At 43.6% G+C, this 22,796-nt stretch overlaps 1 protein-coding gene across 1 annotated transcript in view; it reads left to right on the top strand.

Moving 5' to 3' along the window:
- Positions 1 to 22,796, top strand: part of atxn7 (ataxin 7) — a 37,555-nt gene that overhangs the window by 11,124 nt on the left and 3,635 nt on the right. The window contains exons 5-12 of the mRNA XM_033626755.2: positions 5,084 to 5,188; positions 12,450 to 12,738; positions 14,608 to 14,960; positions 15,266 to 15,348; positions 16,726 to 17,006; positions 17,167 to 17,356; positions 17,489 to 17,610; positions 19,929 to 21,111. Of these exons, the coding sequence (XP_033482646.1) occupies positions 5,084 to 5,188; positions 12,450 to 12,738; positions 14,608 to 14,960; positions 15,266 to 15,348; positions 16,726 to 17,006; positions 17,167 to 17,356; positions 17,489 to 17,610; positions 19,929 to 21,111 (2,606 nt within the window). The remainder of the gene's footprint in view (positions 1 to 5,083; positions 5,189 to 12,449; positions 12,739 to 14,607; positions 14,961 to 15,265; positions 15,349 to 16,725; positions 17,007 to 17,166; positions 17,357 to 17,488; positions 17,611 to 19,928; positions 21,112 to 22,796) is intronic.

The raw sequence follows: 22,796 nt of genomic DNA on the forward strand, positions 1-22,796 counted from the left end.
TCTTTGAGCTGTATTTCAGAACTAAGCACAGAGTGAAAATAATTGTATCCTCTGTTGTCTGTATAATTTGGCAGAGAAAAATGGCATTAAACAAAAACCTCAAGGATCATCTTCACCGCCATTAATTCTGCAGCCAACAACAAAGCGATCATTGTGGTGTAAATAATTGTCACTCAGTTTGACGGTTTTTAGACTTTGGTAAATCCTAACATAGAAACACCTTTGGACACTGATTTGTCCAACATTTTAGAGGCACACGTGTGTCGTTTCTGGATCTTTTTCATGCTGTCTGTTAACGTATTTGCAGAACAGGGAGTCTGTCTGAAGTCATGTCTCAATGAAAAATGACCTTTTATTAAAATTATTTTTTAGTTACAAGAATGCACAAACAATTAATTATATCAGTTCAATTGGTAAAGAAAGATTATTATTAGTTACATCAGCAATTAATATACTTAAATACATATTTTTCAGTGCTATTTATTAGTCTGGATTGATTTTGTGTGAGTTTCTGTGTTGGAGATAATCACTGTAGAGATGTCTGCCTTCTCTCAAATATAATGGAACTAGATGGCACTCTGCTTGTGGTGCTCAAAGCGCCAAAAAACTCTCTTTCTAGAAATCATGACCACTTACACAGGATAATCCACAGACCTTGTTGTGAGCAGTTTCATGTAGGGACTGTTTTCTCTCTACCTAATTACACCTGCCAACCGTATCACCATGCAGGAGTAAACAAGCATCAACTCATGGATGAGAGGCTTGTGCTCATGACAGCGCAAGATGTAAACATTAATGGCGTCCTCCTTGGCTAAAAAGTAACATTAGCTAGCTCAGTGGTGCTAGGTGAGCTAGCAGTAGATGCAGGCTTCCTTCTGAGCAGTGATACAGTTGCCAGATGCAGTTTGGAAAGGAAATAGTTCCTACATGAGACTGCTCACAACAAGGTCTGTGGATTATCTTGAGTCATGTCTTCTGGAAGGAGACATTGCTGTTGAGTTTATCAAATGTAATTTTTTGATGCTTGGAGCAACGTAAGCCAAGTGCCATCTAGTTTCATTACATTAGGAAGAAGGCAGACATCTCTACGGCCAACGCTTGACAAAAAAAAAATCAAGATTGATAAACAGCACTACAGGTAAGGGGAAAAACATGGATTTTTTATTTCTAGGTGAACTGTCCCTTTAATTATGATGGTTATACAAATAATATATATATATATTTTTTTATCACATTCAAAATAAGTAATAACATGTTCAATAACAATTACATGTGTTGATTTGCACAATGTATAATTCCTAAAGTCTTTCCAAAAATAAATCAGTATGTACAGCCATGCAGATAGTATGTTTGTTATCAACATATGTTTCAGTTTGGTCACATGATTTTGGCCCACACTTATGATATCATCATTGTGTCCAGTTTTAGTCTTTTCTCCCTCTGTCGCCACACGTTGCTGTAAAGGAAAGGGTTAATGCATTCTACTTGACAGGGCACTTATCTAATGTTGCATTTACATTGGTAAACAATGTGGGCCATGTGCATACCCTAAGACTGTTTCACAATGTGAGTAACACACGTCCTAGAGGCTCCCAGTGACAAGAAAAATAGAGCTTTCATATTTCATACTAAATATTTAAAACAGTGTGAGACACATGACACTGAGGTGGCGGCTCACCTCAAGAGATTTTGTCTGCTGTGTGCTGAAGAAGGGCTGTTTAAAAGAGGGTGAGATTGTTGTTTCTACAGGTCAAGAAAAGCATTTTCTAACAGGGTGGATGATTAAAATGTAAAATGTAAGGCTGTTGGGCCAACTGACGTGTAAGTGAAACATGTCTCTATCATGTAGCAGCGTCTGTTGGCAGTGTCTGTTGTTTGTGTCATGGGCCTGATCAACACATGCTGCTCGCGACAGAAGTGCGTGCTCATAGAATGTTATTCTGCGAGTCTGTGTGTGTGTGTGTGTGTCTAGTAGGGGTATTACAAGTGGATGACTACACCTCTCCGCCATGACTCACCACCAGATTCCTCTTGTGGTGTAACCGCCATTCTGACACACTCAGATGATTAGCACATTTTAAAAATGTATGGCAATTAATGACTGATGAATCCGCCCGTCGTTTGCTTCGCTTATTATACATTTTACAGTGGCTCTGTCACAGTCAGGGAAGCTGGGAAATGTAGTGCCAGTGTCAGCCACAGGTCAGATTCAGCCAGCGTGTGTGCTGCTCAGAGGCAGCCAGAGCTGCTACTATTCCACCTAGATCATTCATCACTGCCACGGATGAGGATGCTGAGATTAACTGGACTCTCATTTTCCTCCTCTGTCTCGTGCTCACAGGCTCTCTTTCTCCTCCTCGAGCTCAGGTCCTCTGCTCACTCTCGCTTTGTCTTGCCGACGCCTCGGCCTGCTTCCCTGCTTCTCTTTCTCTCTGCGTTTTTTTTTCTCAGCACTGCTTTCTTGGCCTCGCTCGGTTGTTCTGTCTCCTCTTTCTCCTCCACGGCAACTTCCTTTCTCTCTATCCTTTTCATCTCCTCCTTGCACAAGAAGAAAATGGAGATCAAGAATGGTGGCAGACACAGTGGTATTGGACCACTTTTCAAGTCAGGCTGTTTAAGTGGTACAGTTCAGACGGTGCCAGTGCGTTGAATGCAGAGTGGGGAGGCGATCTAGCCGGGCTGCTTTTATAGTTGAGCAACCCGTTTGGAGAACGCTCCCAAGTGAACAACAGCAGCAGTTTAGGAATGAATCTTGTTTGACCTTGCTATTGATCCAGCAAGGAAATGTGGTTGGCCTGTTGGACTCCGCATTTCTTGGCCTGTTTCAATAAAGGATCTTAGAGAAGGTGGAGTTTTAATGAAGAATACATGGGAAGTTATTGATTTAGCAAATATGTGTGCTCTCTTATTATAACTTCAATTTGTTCGTGGTGCAGGAGAATGGCTCATAGAGAGTTGGATGAAAACAGACATGTAGAACCGAAATGTTATCCAGAACTCAGGCCAGCCTCCAACTATTGCCTCAATGGCGTAGGCAAGTGGAGACCGCTGAGTGCCGCCCTCTGCATCACATTTCTGCACTTGTTCTCTTTGCATAGCAGTCCAACCCCTGCTTGTGCACATAAGCAGTGCGCTCCCCTACTCAAGTTCTATATAATTTACATGCCTTTGTCCGTTAAGTGAAGACTTTTGCCTTTTCTCCTTGGCAGACCCCAGCCACTGTGAAAAATGAGTCTTTTCACTCCGCTGCTGTTGAAGGAGATACTTAGCAGAGTGGCTTCAGACAATTGAAACGCATTAAGTAGCATCAGGCTTGTCAATTCATCCACACAAGACTGCCACTGACCTCCCTGAGAGGGAATCCCGCCAGGTAGGCCCTTTTCATGTGGTTTGTGCTTAATGGCCCTCATCCCTTCCAGAATCGTCCAGTAGTGTTTGAAGAACCCTTGACGGCCCTGGCAGAGTACATATTGAAGAGGGGCTCCACTTCTCTCCTCTTGTATCCTGTCTTCTGCTCATCTCATCATAACACCCCAGGCAATCTCTTAATTAGCCTCCCCAATTAGGTGGTTTCTGGTTCTTTGCGCCATGGTAAATTTTGATCACATTCTGGTGAGGAGCGGCTCTTCCCTCTGATTTTTCTGAGAGTGGCTGGAGTGGCTCATGAAGCACGGGACTTGGTTTGTACAATTGGGTGGCTCAAGCTGCTGGAGCTGCAGACACGGCATTCGTGTGCCCTGGCACTCATGCTTCTGTTGCTTTTAATTAACGTGCACCTGACAGCTGCATTGCGTAGTGGCACTACAGGACAGTTCACATCTTTGCACTTCCCTGAAATCGGCCGTGTCTTCCGGTGTCTCTTCATTTGAGTTAATCCAGACGGAGGCTCTACTATGAGTTGTATCCATGTCTAAATTGTTGGCAGGTCCGCTTTACATCAGCCAGTGTATGAAATGTCTGTGTGTGTGAAATGTTATTGTTACCATGCAGCAGTTTTTATATACTATAATAATTTGGTCACATCTTTCGCCTGCCTCCAGGTGCTTTCTCAGTCTCTCTTCCTCTCCCTACAGCTCTCCTACTCATACGACTAAAGTTACATCCGCTAACTTCTTAGACTGATTGTAGAACATTACCATCAGAACCGTTGGGTGTTTTTGCAATGTCAGTGTAGAGGATTATGATGTTTATTACAGCTTCAGTAATATCTGCTGTCTTTCGTTCATCAGGTGGCTCTGCTTGCTTGCTAGAGCAGCTCCAGTCTGTGTTCATCTTTGCTGTCTGTGGCATGGCAGCCTTCAGTGTTGAAAGGCTACAACTCGTGACATGTACCCAGTCAGATAGTGCTGTGGGCAGGACAGAGACAGGTGGTGAAATCAGAGCCAAAGTAGTGCATTTTTTAATGAATTTAACCAAAAATTGTGTTATTGTGGTCTTGTGGTTATTGTCACAGTCCTGCCCCCAACATTTGGAGCATGAAAGGGATTCGAGAAATTACCGAGTAGAGGAACAACATAGGAAGCATAAGGGGAAAAACAAATTGAGTTGAGTTTGTTAGTGATAGCCTCTTAACTCACAAATCATCTACAGTTGTGCTACATACATCCTGTATGTGCTTTGGAGAGATGTTAATTCTTTGCGAGCGGGTAACCTTTGGATTGCTGGCTTGGCCCTTTTCCTGCTTCTTATCATTAGGACGTTCTCAACGATAAATGGTGACTTGTACTTGGGAGTGATCTGTAGTTGCATGTGCAGGCTTTGCTTGTCAGTTTGCCTTGAGTGATCTCTTCAGTTTTTAATATTCTTGATATGGTTATGTGTTTTCATGTGTGTGTTGTGCAACGATGTCCATTTAATTTTATCCAGGAGGTGACCAATTTTCCCTCTCCATTTTAAGCACAAAAAAAAGGATGCCATAAACTGGAGTTACCCTACCTTAAGCTATTACGGTGTTATGACAACAAATGGATGTTTCAGTGAAGAGTCAGAGTCTGCTGCCAACTGGGGCACCAGGTGAATGTAGGTCTATTTTATTTGCCTCTCCTTGATTTGTGCCCTGTCTGGTTGAATCTCTTGTGTACAGACATGCCCATATTTGGCCAGTGTCCCGCACAGGACGACTTCTACCTGGTGATGTGCAGCCACTGCGGCCAGGTAGTCAAGCCCCAAGCCTTCCAAGCACACTACGGTAAGTGTCATGCACGAGCACACACATATATGAATATGCACGTATCGCATTTAGAGTCATTGGTCATGCAAAAGCCACGCAGAGCTGGCTTTTAAGAGTTTCTGAATCACATTGGATTACACCGTGCAAGTAGGGGAAGTAAACGTGAACAGTAGATGCAGTAGATAAGTTAAAAAAGGAAGTAACACAGTAGCCTGCATCTGTAGGAACCGTATACCACTTCAAGGCTGGTGGTGATATTTCACACATTAACACACTCTATGGCATTACCTCTCTCTCCGCCTTTGTCGTCCTCCACCACTTTTCCTTCTCCACACAGTAACCCGAGATGGTACGCCACAGACTTTGATTTATTTATTTATTTTTTTAACTCACTGTCTCACTTGTGTGTGTTTACAATTCCCCCGTTAATATTTGATGTGGCTCTCTTGTTCTTTGCAGCAATGTACTTTTTTTTTTTTACACTTACAGCTCAGATCAGATTTCTGTTAACCCTTAAGCAATATGTGTAATATGTGCTTCTCAGTGCATGGATTTCCACTGCTTAGTCGTTAAGCTGGATCTTTGACTTAAGGGCTAACGTAAATGGATGAATTGCAGATCTGTGAACAGACTGACTGCATCACTGTGGATCTCTGTAAAGTTGACAGTATTCACGGCAAGTTCACAAATGCCCACAGTCGCTGTAAGAAATAAGCCGTCTTTTCACTCCCAAACTCATTTGGTATTGCTAAAATGGTAAGGAAGGCTGCATGTTGGAGTGATACATATCATTTCCTGTCATTCAGGGCTGGTTGTTAAAAGTGAGAATTTTTTTTTTTTTTTTTTAGTTAGGGCTGCAACTAGCAATTATTTTCATTCTTAATTATCTGTCGATTATTTTCTTGATTAATCCATTAGTTGTTTGTAAAGCTGTCGCGATGACTGAATTCCCCCTGTGGTGATTAAGGGTGTCTCAAAAGTGTAATATGCGGTATTACTGCCATTTTTGTTTTGTTTTGCAAATTACTTCATCTATCCTATTTTAGTGCTTTGTAAATAAGCTGTATTGTCAGGCTATTATTAGGTAAATTGTTGCTTTTGAAATGACAGAGTTTTAAAACAAATTAAATACTCATTCACTGTTAAATGCAAAACACAAAAGAGCAATGAGGCAAAAGTGTTTTCAACTGAGACGCTTTGGTTGCTATGATACAGAACATCCCCGGAAGTAAAAATATCAGCACAGGGCAGAGTAGCCTACTTGCTCTGGATGAAGGGAGGGCTGAAGCATGTGTGGAGAGAGGATGGGCTGCTGGTCTGATTGGGATTAGTAGTATTTCTCCTCTGTTGTTTTTCAGAGATGTGATGGTTAGTCTTCGTGATGCTTGTCTCACCCCTCCACTGTGATTGGACAGCTAGGTAAAAAGTGACGGAGATGAGCGGCCACAGTTTTTACCCAAAGTTGAATATTTTACACCTCTTATAGACCAGAAAAAACTCCACGGTGCAGCCCTTAGTGCAGCGGCTTGTCGCAGACATGTTGGCATTTGTAGCAGAATGTTAATATGCCATGCTCCCGTGATAAAAAGAAAAAATATGAACATAGTGAAAGTGGTGGTTGTCTGCTCTCACATGCAATTGGCTTGTCAGTAGCTCAGTATAGCAATATTGTGGTTGTCGCAACAGCTGTAATTGTTTGGTCTATACATTTTCAGAAAATGGTGAAAAATGTCTGTTTCCCAAAGCCCAAGATCACATCCTCAAATTCAGTTTACTGTCAAAGAAGGATGGGGATCAATTTATGATTAATTGTTGCAGCTCTTATATTAGTCTTGGTTAGTGTTGTCACGATACCAAAATCTTTGTTTCGGTACCAATACCAATATGAATTTCGATACTTTTCGATACTCTTCTGTACTTTTCCTAAGGAAAAGTCCTTTTGGATACAGACCTTTAGAACAACAAATAGTAGGCGTGTAACGGTACCAAAAAAATCATGGTTCGGTAAGTACCTCGGTACGGATGTCACGGTTTGCTAACTCAAATGTTCCACCAAGTTTGTGTTGGCTCGTGTTGTCTCCCTTTGCGAGGCAGACTTTCTCTTGCCTTTTTTCACGTGCGCCAGCTGCGAATGTTGATACAGGTGTTGTCATACACACCACTTGCGCAATCTGTGCTCCAGTAGGAACAAGAAAGGCGTTTGCGTGCATAAATGAGTAAAATAAATTAACTAAATTAATGAATTGAATCAGTTTCAAAGTACCGGTATTTTCCAAATGCAGTATAGTACCGTTTGGAATACTCTAGTACCGCGGTACTATTTTAGTACCGGTATACTGTGCAACACTAGTCTTGGTAAATTCAGTTAATTTAAGAGGACAGGAATTGGTTGTGTGTTCACGTGAGAACCCTGAAGCCTTCAATCCTTCTTTGCACCAGTTTTTGTCCCATCCTACACTCTCACCCCCAGCCTCTGAATCACACATCTGATACCATCCTCTTCCTTTTAACTTGAGTTATAGCTTAGTCACTGAATTCCTTTCAGTGGCGAGTATTCCCCATGAAGTGTGACAGCAATTATAGTTGTTAGGGTCAGCCACAAGAGGGAGGTATAACAGCATATGGCCCCTACAGGAGCTGTCCTTGCTACTCTGTCAACAATATTCAGAGAAAGGGCTCCTCCCACACAGCTTAACAATACAGACTGATACAAACCTGTCTAGACCAGACTGGCACTCATGACTATTACAGTTGAGCTGTCATACCTACAAGGGGATTAAAGAGAAGTAGACAAAGATTGGAGGGCATTACAGTGCCTGTGAAGTAAAACAGTACTATAACAGCAGGTGACCTCCGTACATCTTTAACAGGGTGGTATCTGTGAATGCAGACTGTACAGAATCTGATATATCTGATGTCTGATTGATTAATTTATCTTTAATCATTATGATTGTTCACCATTACCTGTATGCGACTGGATTTTTGTATAGATTGAAGTATACTAATTGCTGAATGAGCAGCTAATGGGGTCTCCCTTGACTTACATTCAAGTACAAGTTCTAAGCACTGTAGTAGAGTTTTGGCATATGATCAGCTTGTTGTACAGATGGAGGGCAAGCAGCTGGAGGCAACGACAACCAACACTGCTCTCATGCTTATGGTTTGCGCTGTTTACAACTGTTGCAATTGATCAGATCAGGAAAGAATGAGAGTTTCTTTTGAGTCCCATAAAAAGGGCAGATGTGAATCAAAACATCCATGCTATGCCCGGAGGAGCGGAGTCAACAAATGTCAAATGTATATGGTGATATTTAAGTGTGGCATTATGTTATTACAATTTGCTGTGACAACTTCTCTGTGTGCTTTACCCAAGACCCAGGTTTTTACAGCATTTCACCAAACTTCTGGAAACCGCTGACATACTCGGAAGAAAATAGTACCTAAAGTTACATATCGTTGGTTAGCGGTGCATCCACGTACAGAGCTGAAATGTAAAAAAATCAGTAGTTCTGAAGCACATTTACTCACCTAGCCAAAAATACGGCAGTCAGGTTCTGAGGTTGCGGACACAACTACACACAAGTTTATTATCGTCCACTGGACTCTAGAACCTTTTCGTCTGGATAAATTAGCTGTATCGAAAAAGGGCTGAAGGATGAAGTAGTTTGTAACACGGATTGTATCCACACAAAAAAAAAATCACTTTCCTTCATTTTGTATGGATCACATCCAACATGTGTTTCAGTTTTCTGATACCTGCAGATTCGCCCAACCCTTCTATATAGTCACGTTACGCTAATTTTAATTCGCACAGTGTACAGATCTATCACTTCCCGCTTCCCATCTTATTTTCACCTATCATAACAGTCAAGTGCTTGCAAACAAGCTATAGATTGGCAGCTAATGATTATTTTAGTTATCAGTTAAACTGCTGATTATATTTTTTGATGCATGAATCCTTAAGTCTAGAAATGTCAGAAAATAGTGAGCCCAGTGTCAGGTCTTCAGATGTCTTGTATTTTCTGACCAACAGTCCATAGTCCAAAGGTTTTCCATTTACGACGATATAAACTAGAGAATGTTTGGCATATTATGTTTGATACTTAAACTGTTATTTCACTATTAAAATAGTTGTTGGTCCATTAAATTCCATCGAGTGAGATTGTATGGCTATGCTACTACACATGGCTTTACAGAGTAGGAGTGCTCTTGCAGTGATTTTCCTCCTGTCTTCCTCCCTCTGATGTCATCGTAGGAAGACCCCTTGTGGCGTGAACACGGGGCAGAGGCACTGATCTCAGCACCATTGAGATGGTCTCAATATGATTTTAGCGGGCGTCTTTGAGCCCATCTGTCTCCTGTTAGGTGTTTGTGCTTCTCGGTTGAGGCAGATCCCAGCAGGGGTGACACTCACCGCAGAATGGGAAGCTGCGAGCTCGGCAGCCGTTTTATGCTTTCGCTTATGAACTTGTGGAACAAAGACTTGTCTCCTTGCAGCACATTGCCTGGGCTGAGCAAAACACACATTTCTGGATCCTGCACCTTGAGCTTAAATAGCAAGAGAAACTAACCACAGTGTATTTGTTATTTTGACTAGAAGAACAGGTTTGTTATTGTTACACAAAGGCCAGGCTGTGCAACGGTTTGAACATGGTGCTTGTGGTGATGCTAGTGAGGCCTCGCGCTTGTACGTTAGGGTTTCTCTCTCACTCCCCTAGCCAGGGATTCCCCTCAGCACTCAGCCAACTGTTTGACAGTGCGAAAGAGGATATTAAGGCTCCTCCTATTCCTTGTGTTGGCTGTTTTTGTCCCCCCCCCCCCCCCCCCCCCCCCCCCCCACACACACACACACACACACACACACACACATTTTTTTTCAAACCCTCTTTCATTCTGCCGCTGGTGTTGGCTCTCTTTTCTCAGTGTTACTGCTTTGTGGACAGAGCACTGAGTATCACGCTGAGGTTTCCTGGTGTGAGTTTGTGTGCAGGGTGTGCTGTTGACTGTGACCGGGACAGGACAAGACAGCAGGGGAAGGAGGGGAGGGCAGAGGGGAGTCAAAGAAAGGCTGCTAAGTAGAAGGAGGAAAGATATCTGGTGTGTGTCATGAATGGGTGTGTAGAGAGAGGCCCTTAGGTGAGAAGAGGGCACTCTTAAAAGCATTTTCTCTCCATGAAAAGGGTCATTGGAAGAAGGCTGTACAGTTTGAAGGTGTGTGTATTTTGTATGTTTTTGGGGCTAAAGGAGACGGGGAGTGGCAGCTCTGCATGTGTGTGTGTCAGCATCTCATCCACTGTTTCTGCAGCAACAGTGTTGTTTGCAGATCACCTGCTGAGAGGGAGTTTTGGCCTACGGCCTGGTTCCCCACTACATCATGGAGTTAGCCCAGTAAAAGGTTAGCTAACCAGGCCCACGCCTCACCACATCAGCAGCTGCCAACACGAGGCTTTCTATGAAAACCTGATTGTTCTCCTGGAGCTGTTTCCTCTTAAATTTATTGTATGTCTGCTGGAAGGAATTTTTTTTTTGTTCTTTGCTGTTTTGCTCATGCCACAGTGTTGACAGGAAGAGGGTCAAGTTAACCTCCAGTCGCCTGTTTGTCCTCAGCTCAGCAGCGGACACCTCTTTCTCTCTTGCTGTATGTCTGTCGCTCTCTCTCTCCACTTATGGTCAGAGCAGCAGGAGTGTCTGTCTGTCTGTATGACCCCTCTGTGACCCCAGGGGCCCAGTGTATCTGTTAGGCCCTGTTTACACCTGGTATTAACATTCAACTTTGGTGCTCAGATCACAAGTGAGGCTTTAAGCACAGGTGTAAATGCACCAAACCGCACATGGCCACATTGTTTAAGTAGTGTCTGTGCCAGTGTGCCCTGGGCCACATTGAAGGTCTGGCTACTCTGCTGATGTCCTTGCTTATCTGACTCAAACTTACTGTTGCTGGCACTACACAGGTTAGACACAGCACTCAAAGACTGTTTCCACAGCCGCTTTCTTCCTGTGGCAGTGAATGGTCAGTTCAGCGTTTTGCCTGGTTAGCAAAAGCTAATACAGCAGCAGCTGTTAAACGGTCCCAACTAACTCATACTGACGCCGAAATGGCTCCCCTTCTTAATAATTGCTAGGTAGTGTTAGTCGTGTGTTTTTTCTGGTTAGCCCTGTCACTGTGTTTGTGCAGGCTTGTAGCACCGAGGAGGCGAAGGGACCGCTGTGTGCACTTGTCTCATGATAAACACAGAGAGAGCGGGGGCAAGGAGGGGCTTAGCAAATAAATGCAATGCACACAGTTCTACAACGAAATAAGATTTTTTCCATTTTAAGTAGTAAGGTTAAGGCTGTGAGTGTGCACATAGCATGACAACTGTCCCACTTGTTAGAAACAACAAGGCATTTGCTGTTTGCAAATGGAAATAATGTACATGTTTATGTCTATATAGAGTGGAGAAGTGAGAACCGATCACAAATTGTCACTCAGGATGCATTTGGAGGCGCATTACAATGCCAGGTGGAAAGAGACATACATAGAGTCATCTGTTTGTGATCCAGTCACCCGAGGCACATGTTAATAGCTGGCTTGAACAGACTTTTTTCTTGGGTAGTTTCTGGTGTGGTAGTGAATGAACTCTAGACTATGATGTGGAACTGTAGTGGTAATGTCAATGAAATTATTTTGAGTGTGCTATTTTGTTATATGCTGTTACTAAAAATAGCAAGTGATGAGAGCTTCCTTTGAAAACCCAAACCCTTGTATGATTATTGTGGGTGCACACGCAAGAGACCAATATTAAATGATGTTTGGAAACTGTAGTGCACTTCTTTTTTTTTCAGAGGAAATGATATTTAGTTTTGGATGCAAGCTCTTAGTGATGAGCTTTTTTTCTCCTTTAGTCTATTTTTGTCTTTCCATCCACATCTCCGTATCACCCCAACCTCTTCTGCTGTCATGCCGCCTTTTATCAGTTTGAGCAGTAGCTGTTCTTAGAAGCTCAGGCAGGAAATGAAGTTCTTGACCTGCTGGCTGCTTCTATTTCAGGCTGAGTTGGCATGAATCACAAATGCTGGTTATTTGTTGTCGGGGTAACCTGCTCACTACTGTCAGAGGAAAATTTCAATGCTCCCATGTGCCTTTTCTCCTGACTCATGGTCCAATTATTGCCACATTTACTCATATACATCAGTCTGTTATCATGTTTGCTCAAAGCTTTGTGATGCCTCATGCTGATCATCTTATTGAGCTAATTATTATGTTTTAATGCCTGCCTGGTATATCCTGTCACTCCAGAGAGAAGACACAGTTCAGCCAGCAAGCCAGCCTCCACCTCGCCCTTCCCCGTGTCGGGCAGGAACCGGAGCAGTGGCAGTGGACTTGGGCCTGGGCTGGGCTCGGGGTCTGTAGCTGGAGTGGCGAGTGGAGGCATCCTTAGCCGACCTTCCACCGCTGGATCCAGCTTATCGTCCTCTTCAGCGTCCTCCTCCTCCTCCAATCCCAAACTCCTCAAACCAGCCAAAGAGAAGCTGCCAGGCACTCCGCGAAGAACCCCCTTTACGCACTTCAGGACGCCGGACAAGATGTAAGTTCCACAGTGTGTTATTTGCAGTGTTGTGTGTTGCTAGGGTTGTTCAATATGTCTGTAAACACCACGACTGGGGCTGAACAATTAATCACTTAACATCAAAATAGTGATTAAACAGAGGGCGTTTAAGTCGATGATGGCTGATTTCACTGGCTGTAATGACAAATGTTTCCTGTTAATTTACTCAGCTGGAGCTAATTGACATAATTCCGTGAGTTCGCCAAGCAACAAAAAGTAAATCTTGGCTGTTGCCTGGTTATTATGCTCCCTGGTGACTGTACATTTACACTCAATCAGAAGTGGTTTTGTAGGAGAAGAAACACCACTCGGCTTCATTTTTAAAGTTTGAAAAAAAAAAGGAGTGAGCTGTTTTAACTGTTCATAAAAGACCAAACAATGCAGCACATAAATGTTCCTTATAGGGATGTCCCAGTCGAGTGTATTCAGCCCAGATTAATGGTCTTTAATATTAGGTATCTACTGATAGAGTCTGATCCACTTATTCTTTTTTTTTTTTTTTTTCACCTAAAATTAAACTATATTTATACCATGGTCTGGGTGAATATTCAGTTCTGAGTGTCTGTTAATTCCTGAGGTAGGACACCTACCAAGGAGTTCCACTTAAACCGTCTTGTCAGCTGTTTTAAGTTAATGTGCTGGCCACATATCATCAGCCTGTGTCTAAAACGAATAACCATAGCAACAGGGATGCAGTCAAAGCCTTTATAATTCATTCCCAACACTGAGTGTAGTCCGTCAGTGCCTCATCCTCTGAACACCACAGCATGGAGACTGCAACACACAAGCTCCAAGAAGTACACTGCCCCTCCTGCTGACATATGTCATTTGTTCATGAAAATCTTGATACTGATTTGGGCACAATAACATGGCTGGATAGCTTGCTCATCTTTGTATTAAACATAGTGTCAAATTATATTTAGTGTTTGTCAGCCGTATGCAGTGTTACTGACTTTGAATCTTGCTAGCATAACGTTGGATCTCTGGCTAATAATTGAGCCAAAGGCGTATATCTCCCATTGCTAAGTCATGTCTAAGGTTCATCCTGTTAACTGCAGCAGTGAACAATGTTTCCAAAGCATAAGAACCTTATGAGATGGTAATGATTGATCCAGGTTTTAGTCAAAACCTCAGGTGTTAGCAGGGAAACTGAGTTGCCGCTTGTGAAAGACTTTTTGATTGCACACACGTTCAAATATAAATGAATGGTTAATTTATTTCCTTGGCAAGCAACCATGGAGTAAGCATGATAATGCCCTTCAAGGTGTCCATAACCAGGAATTAAAGGATGACGGGGAGGCCAGAACATTCCGACATGCAGCCAATATCCCTTACGTATGACACATTCAAATAATAGTCTGCTATAGTCTGTGTCAGTTTACTCATCCATACCAAGAAGTGTCAGTCAAAATCACTGTCAGTCAAACACATCTAAGCAAATGTAATACCACACTTAATTTAAAACTCTTCCAACTCTTAACTCTGGTGTTCACATCACCTTGTACAGTTTTATTGTGATTTATTCTCATATTGATAATCATATTTACAACGCTGGCTTGTCTTTGATCAGCGTCAACGTGTGTTAGAAATGTTCCTACTCAAGTGATCGAAATGAAGAGTTGTAAATGCAGTGTGCCGTCATTATTGAGAAAAGAAATATATGTTGACACCTGTGCTTTTTTTGAGTCTTTGATAAATGATGGATCATGTTAGATTTATGTTTTGTCCCCCCAGCCCCCTCCATACGTGCACATCTGTCTCTTACCATGCGTTTCTCACCGGCTCCGTGTTTCTAACTCTCAGCTTCCTCCTTGCTGCCCTCTTCATCTCTGTAACCTTCTCTTCCAGCCTCACCCCGGCTGTCAAGGTGGAGAAGATGCATCTGAGGGTGGACTCGTCAGCTAAGCTGGTGCAGGCCCTGCCTGCCCCAGCCACCACCTCATCCTCCTCTACATCCTCCTCTAGCACCACTGTGAGCTCCAACACTACCACCATCACCACCTCCTCCTCCTCCTCCTCTTCCTCATCATCATCATCAGCCCTTAAACCAGGCCTTAACTGTCCCTCCATACCAAAGCCTCCATTACTGGCCCCGGGTCAGATTCCCAACGGCAAGGGCCACCTCTCAGTCCTCTCAGACAAGAAGCAGGACAGCAGCAGCAGTGCCAGTAGCAGACGCCACCTTAACAAGAAAGTGACAGGTCAGTTGGAGGGGAAATGGAGGGAAACTACTGTTCTAGTATTTTGTATTGGCAGATCTTATTTGTACAGTATTTTAATACTTAAATACTCATACTCTGTTTTTGTTTAAAGACCTCACATCAGAAATCCATTAAAGTTTACTAGTAAACACCACTTCTAAGAGTTACCAGCTAGAGCGGCTGCCTGTCGTCATTACGTCACACACACATCACCTTGAAAAGCTGAGGCCCAACTCAGCAAGTCACCAGAGCAGGTGATTTGTCACAGTGCATGTAAGTAACAATTTCTTCTCCTGTGCCTTCAGAACGTGAGTTCAATGCAGATATCCACTGTGGCGTTGTGGATATGACAGCTCGGAAACCATGCACAAGATCCCTAACATGCAAGGTAAGTGTTCTCTCTGCTTTGTGCCGTGCATTCAGAGTGTATAGACTTATACCTTTAGAATAAAAGGCTGGCAATGTTCTTACTGTCTTATCTTATATTCAGCAAATCCCATTAAAAGACCAAATCATTAAAGGCAAGCTATTTGTTTCTAATTGTCCTCACTTAACTATAAAATGTAGAGATACTGCAGCCATTGTGAATATTTTTCTATTTTTCAAAAGACATTACAACATTTTTGGACCCACTTGTGGAAACAATGTCTTAAGCATTATGTTTTCTATGGCAGTGGCTGACTGACATTTAAGGGCCAACATTTCTAGACACATTCTGTCAACTTGCGTGGTGCAGCACTGACTGTAGCATAACATAGTCCTTTGTAGTCTGCAAATGTACATACATAAGTTTCCCCTCAGGTTTTAACAATCCTGTACAGCACTGGTTATGCAGTGTTAGCAGTTTAATCCATCTGTCCCTTTATAACTTTCAGCATGTGGGAGGTCCTCTCCTGCTGTTTAGTTTGTATTCCTCACAGAATGTGAAGGCTAGCGAGCTAGGTTTATTGGCTTTCACTCGGAAAATGGAAACCTGTTTTCCACATGATGTCACTTTTTATTCATTTTACTTCAACACCTGCTGAGTCATTGGCTGCTCCTGCCTCAGTGTTGTTCGTCCTGCAGTATAGAAAGAAGGGAGTCTAGCTAGAGCTAGCTGCTTCTGTCACTGGTTCAGTTGTGGTGATGGCAAATCATGGCAGAAGTCACAGTAACTGTTGGTAACCTCAGCACTCCATATGCTACAGAGTTTGGAGTAATATATGGCATCACAGAGTAAAGCTAGGATGGCTCAAATCTCAGATGTGACCCAGCAATGGCTCTGTTTAACTGCCTTTATGGAGGTTGGAATTAGGATGATTTTGTGAACAAGTTCAAGAAAAAGGCTGAATAACTTCCTAAAAACAGCTGGGCACTGTGGGTTTTAGTAAAAGTTTCTCAAACAGGAATTAATTGCATTTGTTAAGGACTGTTTTACTACTAAAATATTTGAAACAGGAAAAACGAAAACTATTTTTGATGGACTTGTTGATCTTTGAAAGTGCCTTGACGGTGCTCTCTTTACAGTCATTGTCTCAAAGATGCCCCATATTAGATAAACGGTTGTGGTTGGCCTATCAGATCTCAAGTTGCTGGAAATCTGTCCAAACCAGAGGGGAACCAGACACAGCTACTGGAGCGAAAAAACAGGAGCTTGCACATTTATGTGGTTCTAACGTGTGCCAAATCCCCAAACATTTTCAGAGATGTAGTTGTCATGTACAAATAAAGAAAAAAAACAAACCCATCTACCAAAAAATAACTGACCTTTCTAATGTCCCACCAGACACATTCCTTAAGCCAGCGGAGGGCGGTGCCAGGGCGGAGGAAGCGCTTTGACACATTGCTGGCAGAGCACAAGAACAGAGCAAGGGAGCGGGAGAAGGAGAGAGAACTCCACCAACCCCATTCCCAGCAAAACCCCTCTCTCAGGGACCCACACCCCTCCTCCCACCTCAGCGCTGCCCATGACACCCACCAGGTCGCTCATGGCAACGGCCCCGCCCCAGACGCCACTAAGCCTTTGCCAGTCGGCAAGCCCAAATTTCACAGCCCTGGTCTTCCACGGTAAGTCCTTCTCCAGATCTATTTCTGAATTTAATTTTGTCTTGTATGCATGTATGGAGTGTAGTGACACCCCACATACTGGCCTTCATCACTGAGAGGAGAGGTCAAACAACAGTTACAGTTTTGCATTTGACACACGGTCACACTATTTTTCTGCCAGACTAAACAGCAGTCACGGAGGTGGTACCCCCGGAGACCCTGCAGTAGTCCACGAGTCACCACATCATGCCCAGACTATCCCCGATGGGTTATCCCGGCCCTCCAGTGATGAGGGAGAGAACGAGGAGCGGGAGGACAGCGCTGACAAACTGGACTGTCACTATTCAGGTTATCACCCTCGACCGGCAGCTGTAAGTGCACCCAGCCATCACTGGAAGAAACTGTACTGTAGATTTTTTGAAAGATAATATGTTATTTTTAAATACTATTTGCTCTGTATGATTGATTTGTACTGATAATTGATACCCCCTCTCTGTTCCCAGTACTGTACATTTGGAAGTCGACTGTTTGGGAGAGGCTGTTACTCCTTTGACCGGCGATGGGACCGAGTCCGATGTGCCCTAACCTCAATGATGGATAAGCATGTCAACTCTCAGATGTGGAAGTAAGTCTGTCCTGCTGAGATGTTATTATGACTGAGGGTGGGGCTTAGGGGTGTCAACCCGTTCACAATAATACCAGTATAATTGTTAATATCTGGCAATATTTCGACTTGTTGACATACTGGCGTCAAACTTTTACCACGGCAACAACAAGCATGGCTGAAAGCAGAACTATTACCAACTCCACAGAGGTTCCAAAAAGAGGAGCAGCTTCAGTCATGTTGAATAAACGGTTTGTCCCTGTTAGCGAGTTACTGCTCAGAGGGAACTCATTCAGCGGCTCCTCTGGCAGCAGCACAGCATATCGTTATCGGAAAAATACCCTGAAATATTGTGATTATTTTAGGGTCATATAGCCCACCCCCAGTAGGGCTGTCACGATGAGGGCAGTATTGTAATACGGCGCTATTCACAAGCCAACTGTAGCGGATGACGAGCAGCCCTCACTACTGTTATGTTCGTCTTTTCTTTATTTCATGGGGGCTTTGCGTACTTACACACTGCTACAAATGCCAACAGCATGACAAGGCGCTGAGCATCTATTCTGCTATAAGTGCAACTGCTCGTCACTGTCACTTTTTACTCAGCCGTCCAGTTGTAGTGGATGAGGGGCGGGACAAATACCACATAGAGCGATCGTCACATCGCTGAACAACAACCACGGAGAAGAAATTAATACTGAACCCACACAGACGGTGGGTCCGTCCTCTCTCCCTACGTGCTTTAGCCTTCCGTTCATCTAGAGCAAATACTCTACCTTTGCTAACATTTTTATTTCTGCGGATGTTCTGTATAATAGTAGTCTCGCCACCAGACAATCAGAGATCTCCGCCTTCTGATAGTCTGGGGACACTCCTTTCTAAAGTGTGTTTAACACACCGGCGAAAACGGCTGGCAACAAAGCAACGCCTCTTGCATTTTTGAAAAGGACACGCCTTCTCGGAAATGTGCGCTCCCCCTTTTCTCGTCTGCAAGGAAACAAACACTCAGAGAGCTTGAAAATGGATGCCGAGAGATTTAACTCCGTTATATCAAACGTGTGCTCATTCGTGAAGAAAATATTTTTTTCCAGCGGATGTCTTAGTTACAACATGATTGAGCTAACTGGAGTAGTTTCATGTCGTATCCGACAACGGGAGGCTTTTAACAGATGTCCCTGTCAGCTGCAGCCACTGATGCTTTCTAGGCATCGTGATTTCCCAAAACTGAATAAATACCTCACATAGCAACACAAAACTGCTTTGCTAGCTCAATCATGTTGTGACTAAGATATCCGCTGGCAAAAATATTTTTTTCACGGACCGTTTAATGAGTTATTACCTATTACAGACACCGCTAACGACTAAGAATTAGTAATGTTTGTTCAGTCATTGTGTTTATAGACTTTACAAACATCGGATTAGTCTAAACGGTGATACAGTGATGTGAAAAATGTGATATATATATATATATATATATATATATATATATATATATGTAGCTAAAAGCTCTGATGGTTTTCTACCCGGAAGTATTTGTAAACAACAAGGCGATTCCCTCTAACGTTATAGTCCGGGCGGACGGATGAGTCATGGCCTTGTAAAAGATTATGTTTGTTTCTTTTAGTTGTCGAGAATGTGTCACCGCAAACGCGACAAACATCCACTAACTTTGACGGCGTTTTCTGCGAGCACGGCTGAGCCATTTTGTACCGCTACACGTGTTTCTAGTGGGACTATGTTTACAAGCACAAGAGTTCAGCGAGCCACCAAAATACTGCCCTGCAGATTTACTATTGGTTCTGCAACGTAGGGAGTTTTTTTAAACTCTGAAATTGTATCTGCCCATCTAAACACAAAATCAGGGAGAAAGTCATCAGTCTTTAGTTAAGCAAAGCGTCTAAGATAAGATAAGATACACCTTTATTGATCCTGTCTAAAGAGTATAATAGCAACCAGGCGTAAACAAAGTGTTTCAGCTGAGAAAACCTGCCTTATTGCAGCTCAATGACCTTCTCTGTTCTGCATTTAAAAATGAACAAGTATTAAATGTGTTTCACACTGTGTCATCCTTGTCATTTGAAGGCAACAATTAACCTAATAATAGCTCAACAATAAAGCTTATTTACAAAGCACTAAAATCAGGTTGAATTAAGTAGTTTGCAAAAACAACAAAAAACGGTTTTAATACTACACATCACGCTGTTGAGCCACTCTTAATCACAGCAGGGGAAATTCCCTCGCCATGATGGCCCTAGCTGGGGAACATGATAATTAGCCTCCTTGTCTTTTATTGTCTTGACTTATTAAAAGCTAATGAATGAAATTATTCCTTGTTGCAGGAAAATCCCCTTGGCCTTGGAGAACTCCTCCTCTGTTGCACCTACCCATAGGACAAGCACAAATTCTCACGGTAGCACTCCCTCGTCTGGCTTCCTGGGCCCCCCTGCCACCCTGCCCCAGACTCCTTATAGCCAATCCTACGAGGGCAAGTCCGTGCTCTCCTATGGGACCACCTTAAATGCCCGCAGCTCCCCACAGGGCGGGGCTGAGCACCCGGCCTACGGCATTACGCAGGCCCGACAAGTGTCTTCGTCGCCGCAGATGCCTTCAGCCCACTCCTCCTCATCCTCTTCTTCTTCAGCTCCTTCCCTAGCCTCAGGCCGGGCGCTTAAGTCCCGTTCCTCCAGCAGCAGCACTACCAAGTCGTCGTCATCCTTCAGGCCCAAGGAGATCTCGTCTGGCTCCTCCACACCTGTCATCCCCAACTCCACTGGTGGGGGCAGCAGTGGAGCCAACAGTAATAGTAGCAACACTAGCTTCAGCTCGGGGAAGAAGAGGAAGAACAGCTCTATTCTCTCTTCGTCCCACGGTCCCTCTGAATCCTCCTCTTCTAATGCCAACTACTCTTCTTCCTCCTCCTCTTTCAAGAAGAACTGTGCAAACGTCGGCAGCTCAGGGAGCACCTACCACCATGGCTCATTAGGTCCTTCATCATCATTATCTTTCTCCCACAGTGGAGTCCACAGCATGGGGCTTAACTGTGGCCCCACTGTGCGGACCAACTCGCTCAGCCTCAAGGCCGAGCCTTCTGGAGGCTCAGCAGGCGGCTCCTCAGGGCCGCCAGCACGAGGCCCTCCCTCGGGCAGCCCTGCAGAATCTATCAAGCGCATGAGTGTGGTGATGAACAGCAGTGACTCCACCCTTTCCCTGGGACCCTTTGTCCACCACCAGTCCTCATCCTCGTCTGACCACCACACCAACTTCAGCCACCACTCCTCAGATGGGCGCCTGGAGGGCAAGAAGCGCAAAAGTTCTCCTGCCTCCAGCAGCATTAATAGTGGAGGTGGGGGAGGAGGGCTCGGAGGAGGAGGAGGAGGAGGAGGAGGAGGGGGAGGGGGACCAGGACCAGGACCAGGTAGACCCAAAGTGGCCAAGTCACCTGCCATTAATAACATCCATGGGAAGCATGGGCGGAGCATTCCAGGGACGCCAGGGCTACCTAACAACTCCCATTTACATCAGGTGGGTTTTGTACTCTATCAACTAACCAGCTGGTACCCCCTCACACACACACACACACACACACACACACACACACACACACACACACACATTCTCACTGACTAACTAATTGGCGCTGCTTACTTATATTATTGTGGCGTATTTGCAAAGGCAGCTGTAGCCAGTATCTCACTATCACTGTCCTTATTTATATTTTAAGAGGCAACAAATTATATCCAGCCACAAAATAGACCAGAAAAGCTGGAAAACAGAATTGACGTACAGAGAGTTGTAGCATTTAGACGATAAACTGCCGCAACTTGTTGCATCAGTGTGAATCGGCAGGTTTTTAGAAGGTTGCAGAGCGGTGCGTTGCTAGTAGTTACATGTTTCAACTTGTCTCTTCGCAAATCTGTGGTCTGACCTGGCATTCAATCCAGTATTACTAGCAATTTTTGGATCTCTACTAGTCAAATATGCATGTTTTGGCAGTTTAGAAAGTTAAACTTCATCTCTTTCAACCCATTTCTGTTAGACCTAGTTTACATTGAGCTCTATAAATGAAACAGACGCATCATTCCAAATATTATACTTAACACACCGTAATAGACTATCTCACATCAGGTAAATGATGAACATGTAGTGATATGCTAGAGAGGTGTTTTGAGCCTTAAAATGTATTAATATGATTTTACAGAATTTTTGCTTTTTATTGTAACAGCCATAAATCATACACCAACAGACAGAATGATAAAGAATACTTATTAATATTTTGGTTGTATGTTATAAAATGGGTCGTGACTTCATGGGCAACATCAAGTTTGTGTTCTGACATAAAACCAATTACAAAACCGCACAGATTTACATGTCAAGGTTTTTTTTCTTTGACCATGTGACCTCAGAGGAGCTCTGTAGGTTAAAGGGCGGAGAGAAACTCCCACTCAGCCGTCAGCAAAAAGTGGTGACATAGGTTACAGCCTTGTTGCCGTCCTCTCCAGCACACATGCCAAGTGTTATCTTGGAGGTGGAAGATGGCACCATTTTGTTAATATTAAACCTTTCATTTAACCGGATGAAGACACTTTAATAATACTGCATTTGTACTCTATGAACACATTTATAGAACCACAGTCACTATGTTACCTGATAGCTGATGTAGTCCCAGTTTGGAGAAGTAGACAGAAGACGCACACTGTAGCCTACTGTGGTAGATGTTGCTTTATTTCGGTTGCAAAAGTCACACAGTAACACAAACAAACTAATCCATCAGAGGCAGTAGTAACTAGTGTTCTGCAAGGTAAAGTTACTCTTTTGGTCAAAGGAGTCTCGCTGAACTGAAGTCATTACCGATGCTTTCTTCAAAGCCACCAGACCTCATTGACATAAAGATTAATTTTACCTCACAGCACACAGGAGTTGTCTACGGCTGACTTGATCATTTGTTTGTGTTATTGTGTGACTTTCAGAATCGAACTAACGTGGCATTTAAATGGACCTGCATTTGTATAGCGTGTTTCTAGTCATCCGACCACTCAAAGCGCTCTTTACACTGTCACATTTGCCCATTCACACACTGGTGGTTGAGGCTACCATACAAGGTGCCGCCTGCTACTTGTCCCCCCCCCCCCTTTAAAAACACACTCCCACACCAATGGAAGCCTAATCGGGAGCAATTTGGGGTTCAGTATCTTGCTCAAGGAGACTTC

The sequence above is a fragment of the Epinephelus lanceolatus genome, chromosome 1 (genome assembly GCF_041903045.1).
Source record: "Epinephelus lanceolatus isolate andai-2023 chromosome 1, ASM4190304v1, whole genome shotgun sequence".
Classification (NCBI taxonomy): Eukaryota; Metazoa; Chordata; class Actinopteri; order Perciformes; family Serranidae; genus Epinephelus; species Epinephelus lanceolatus.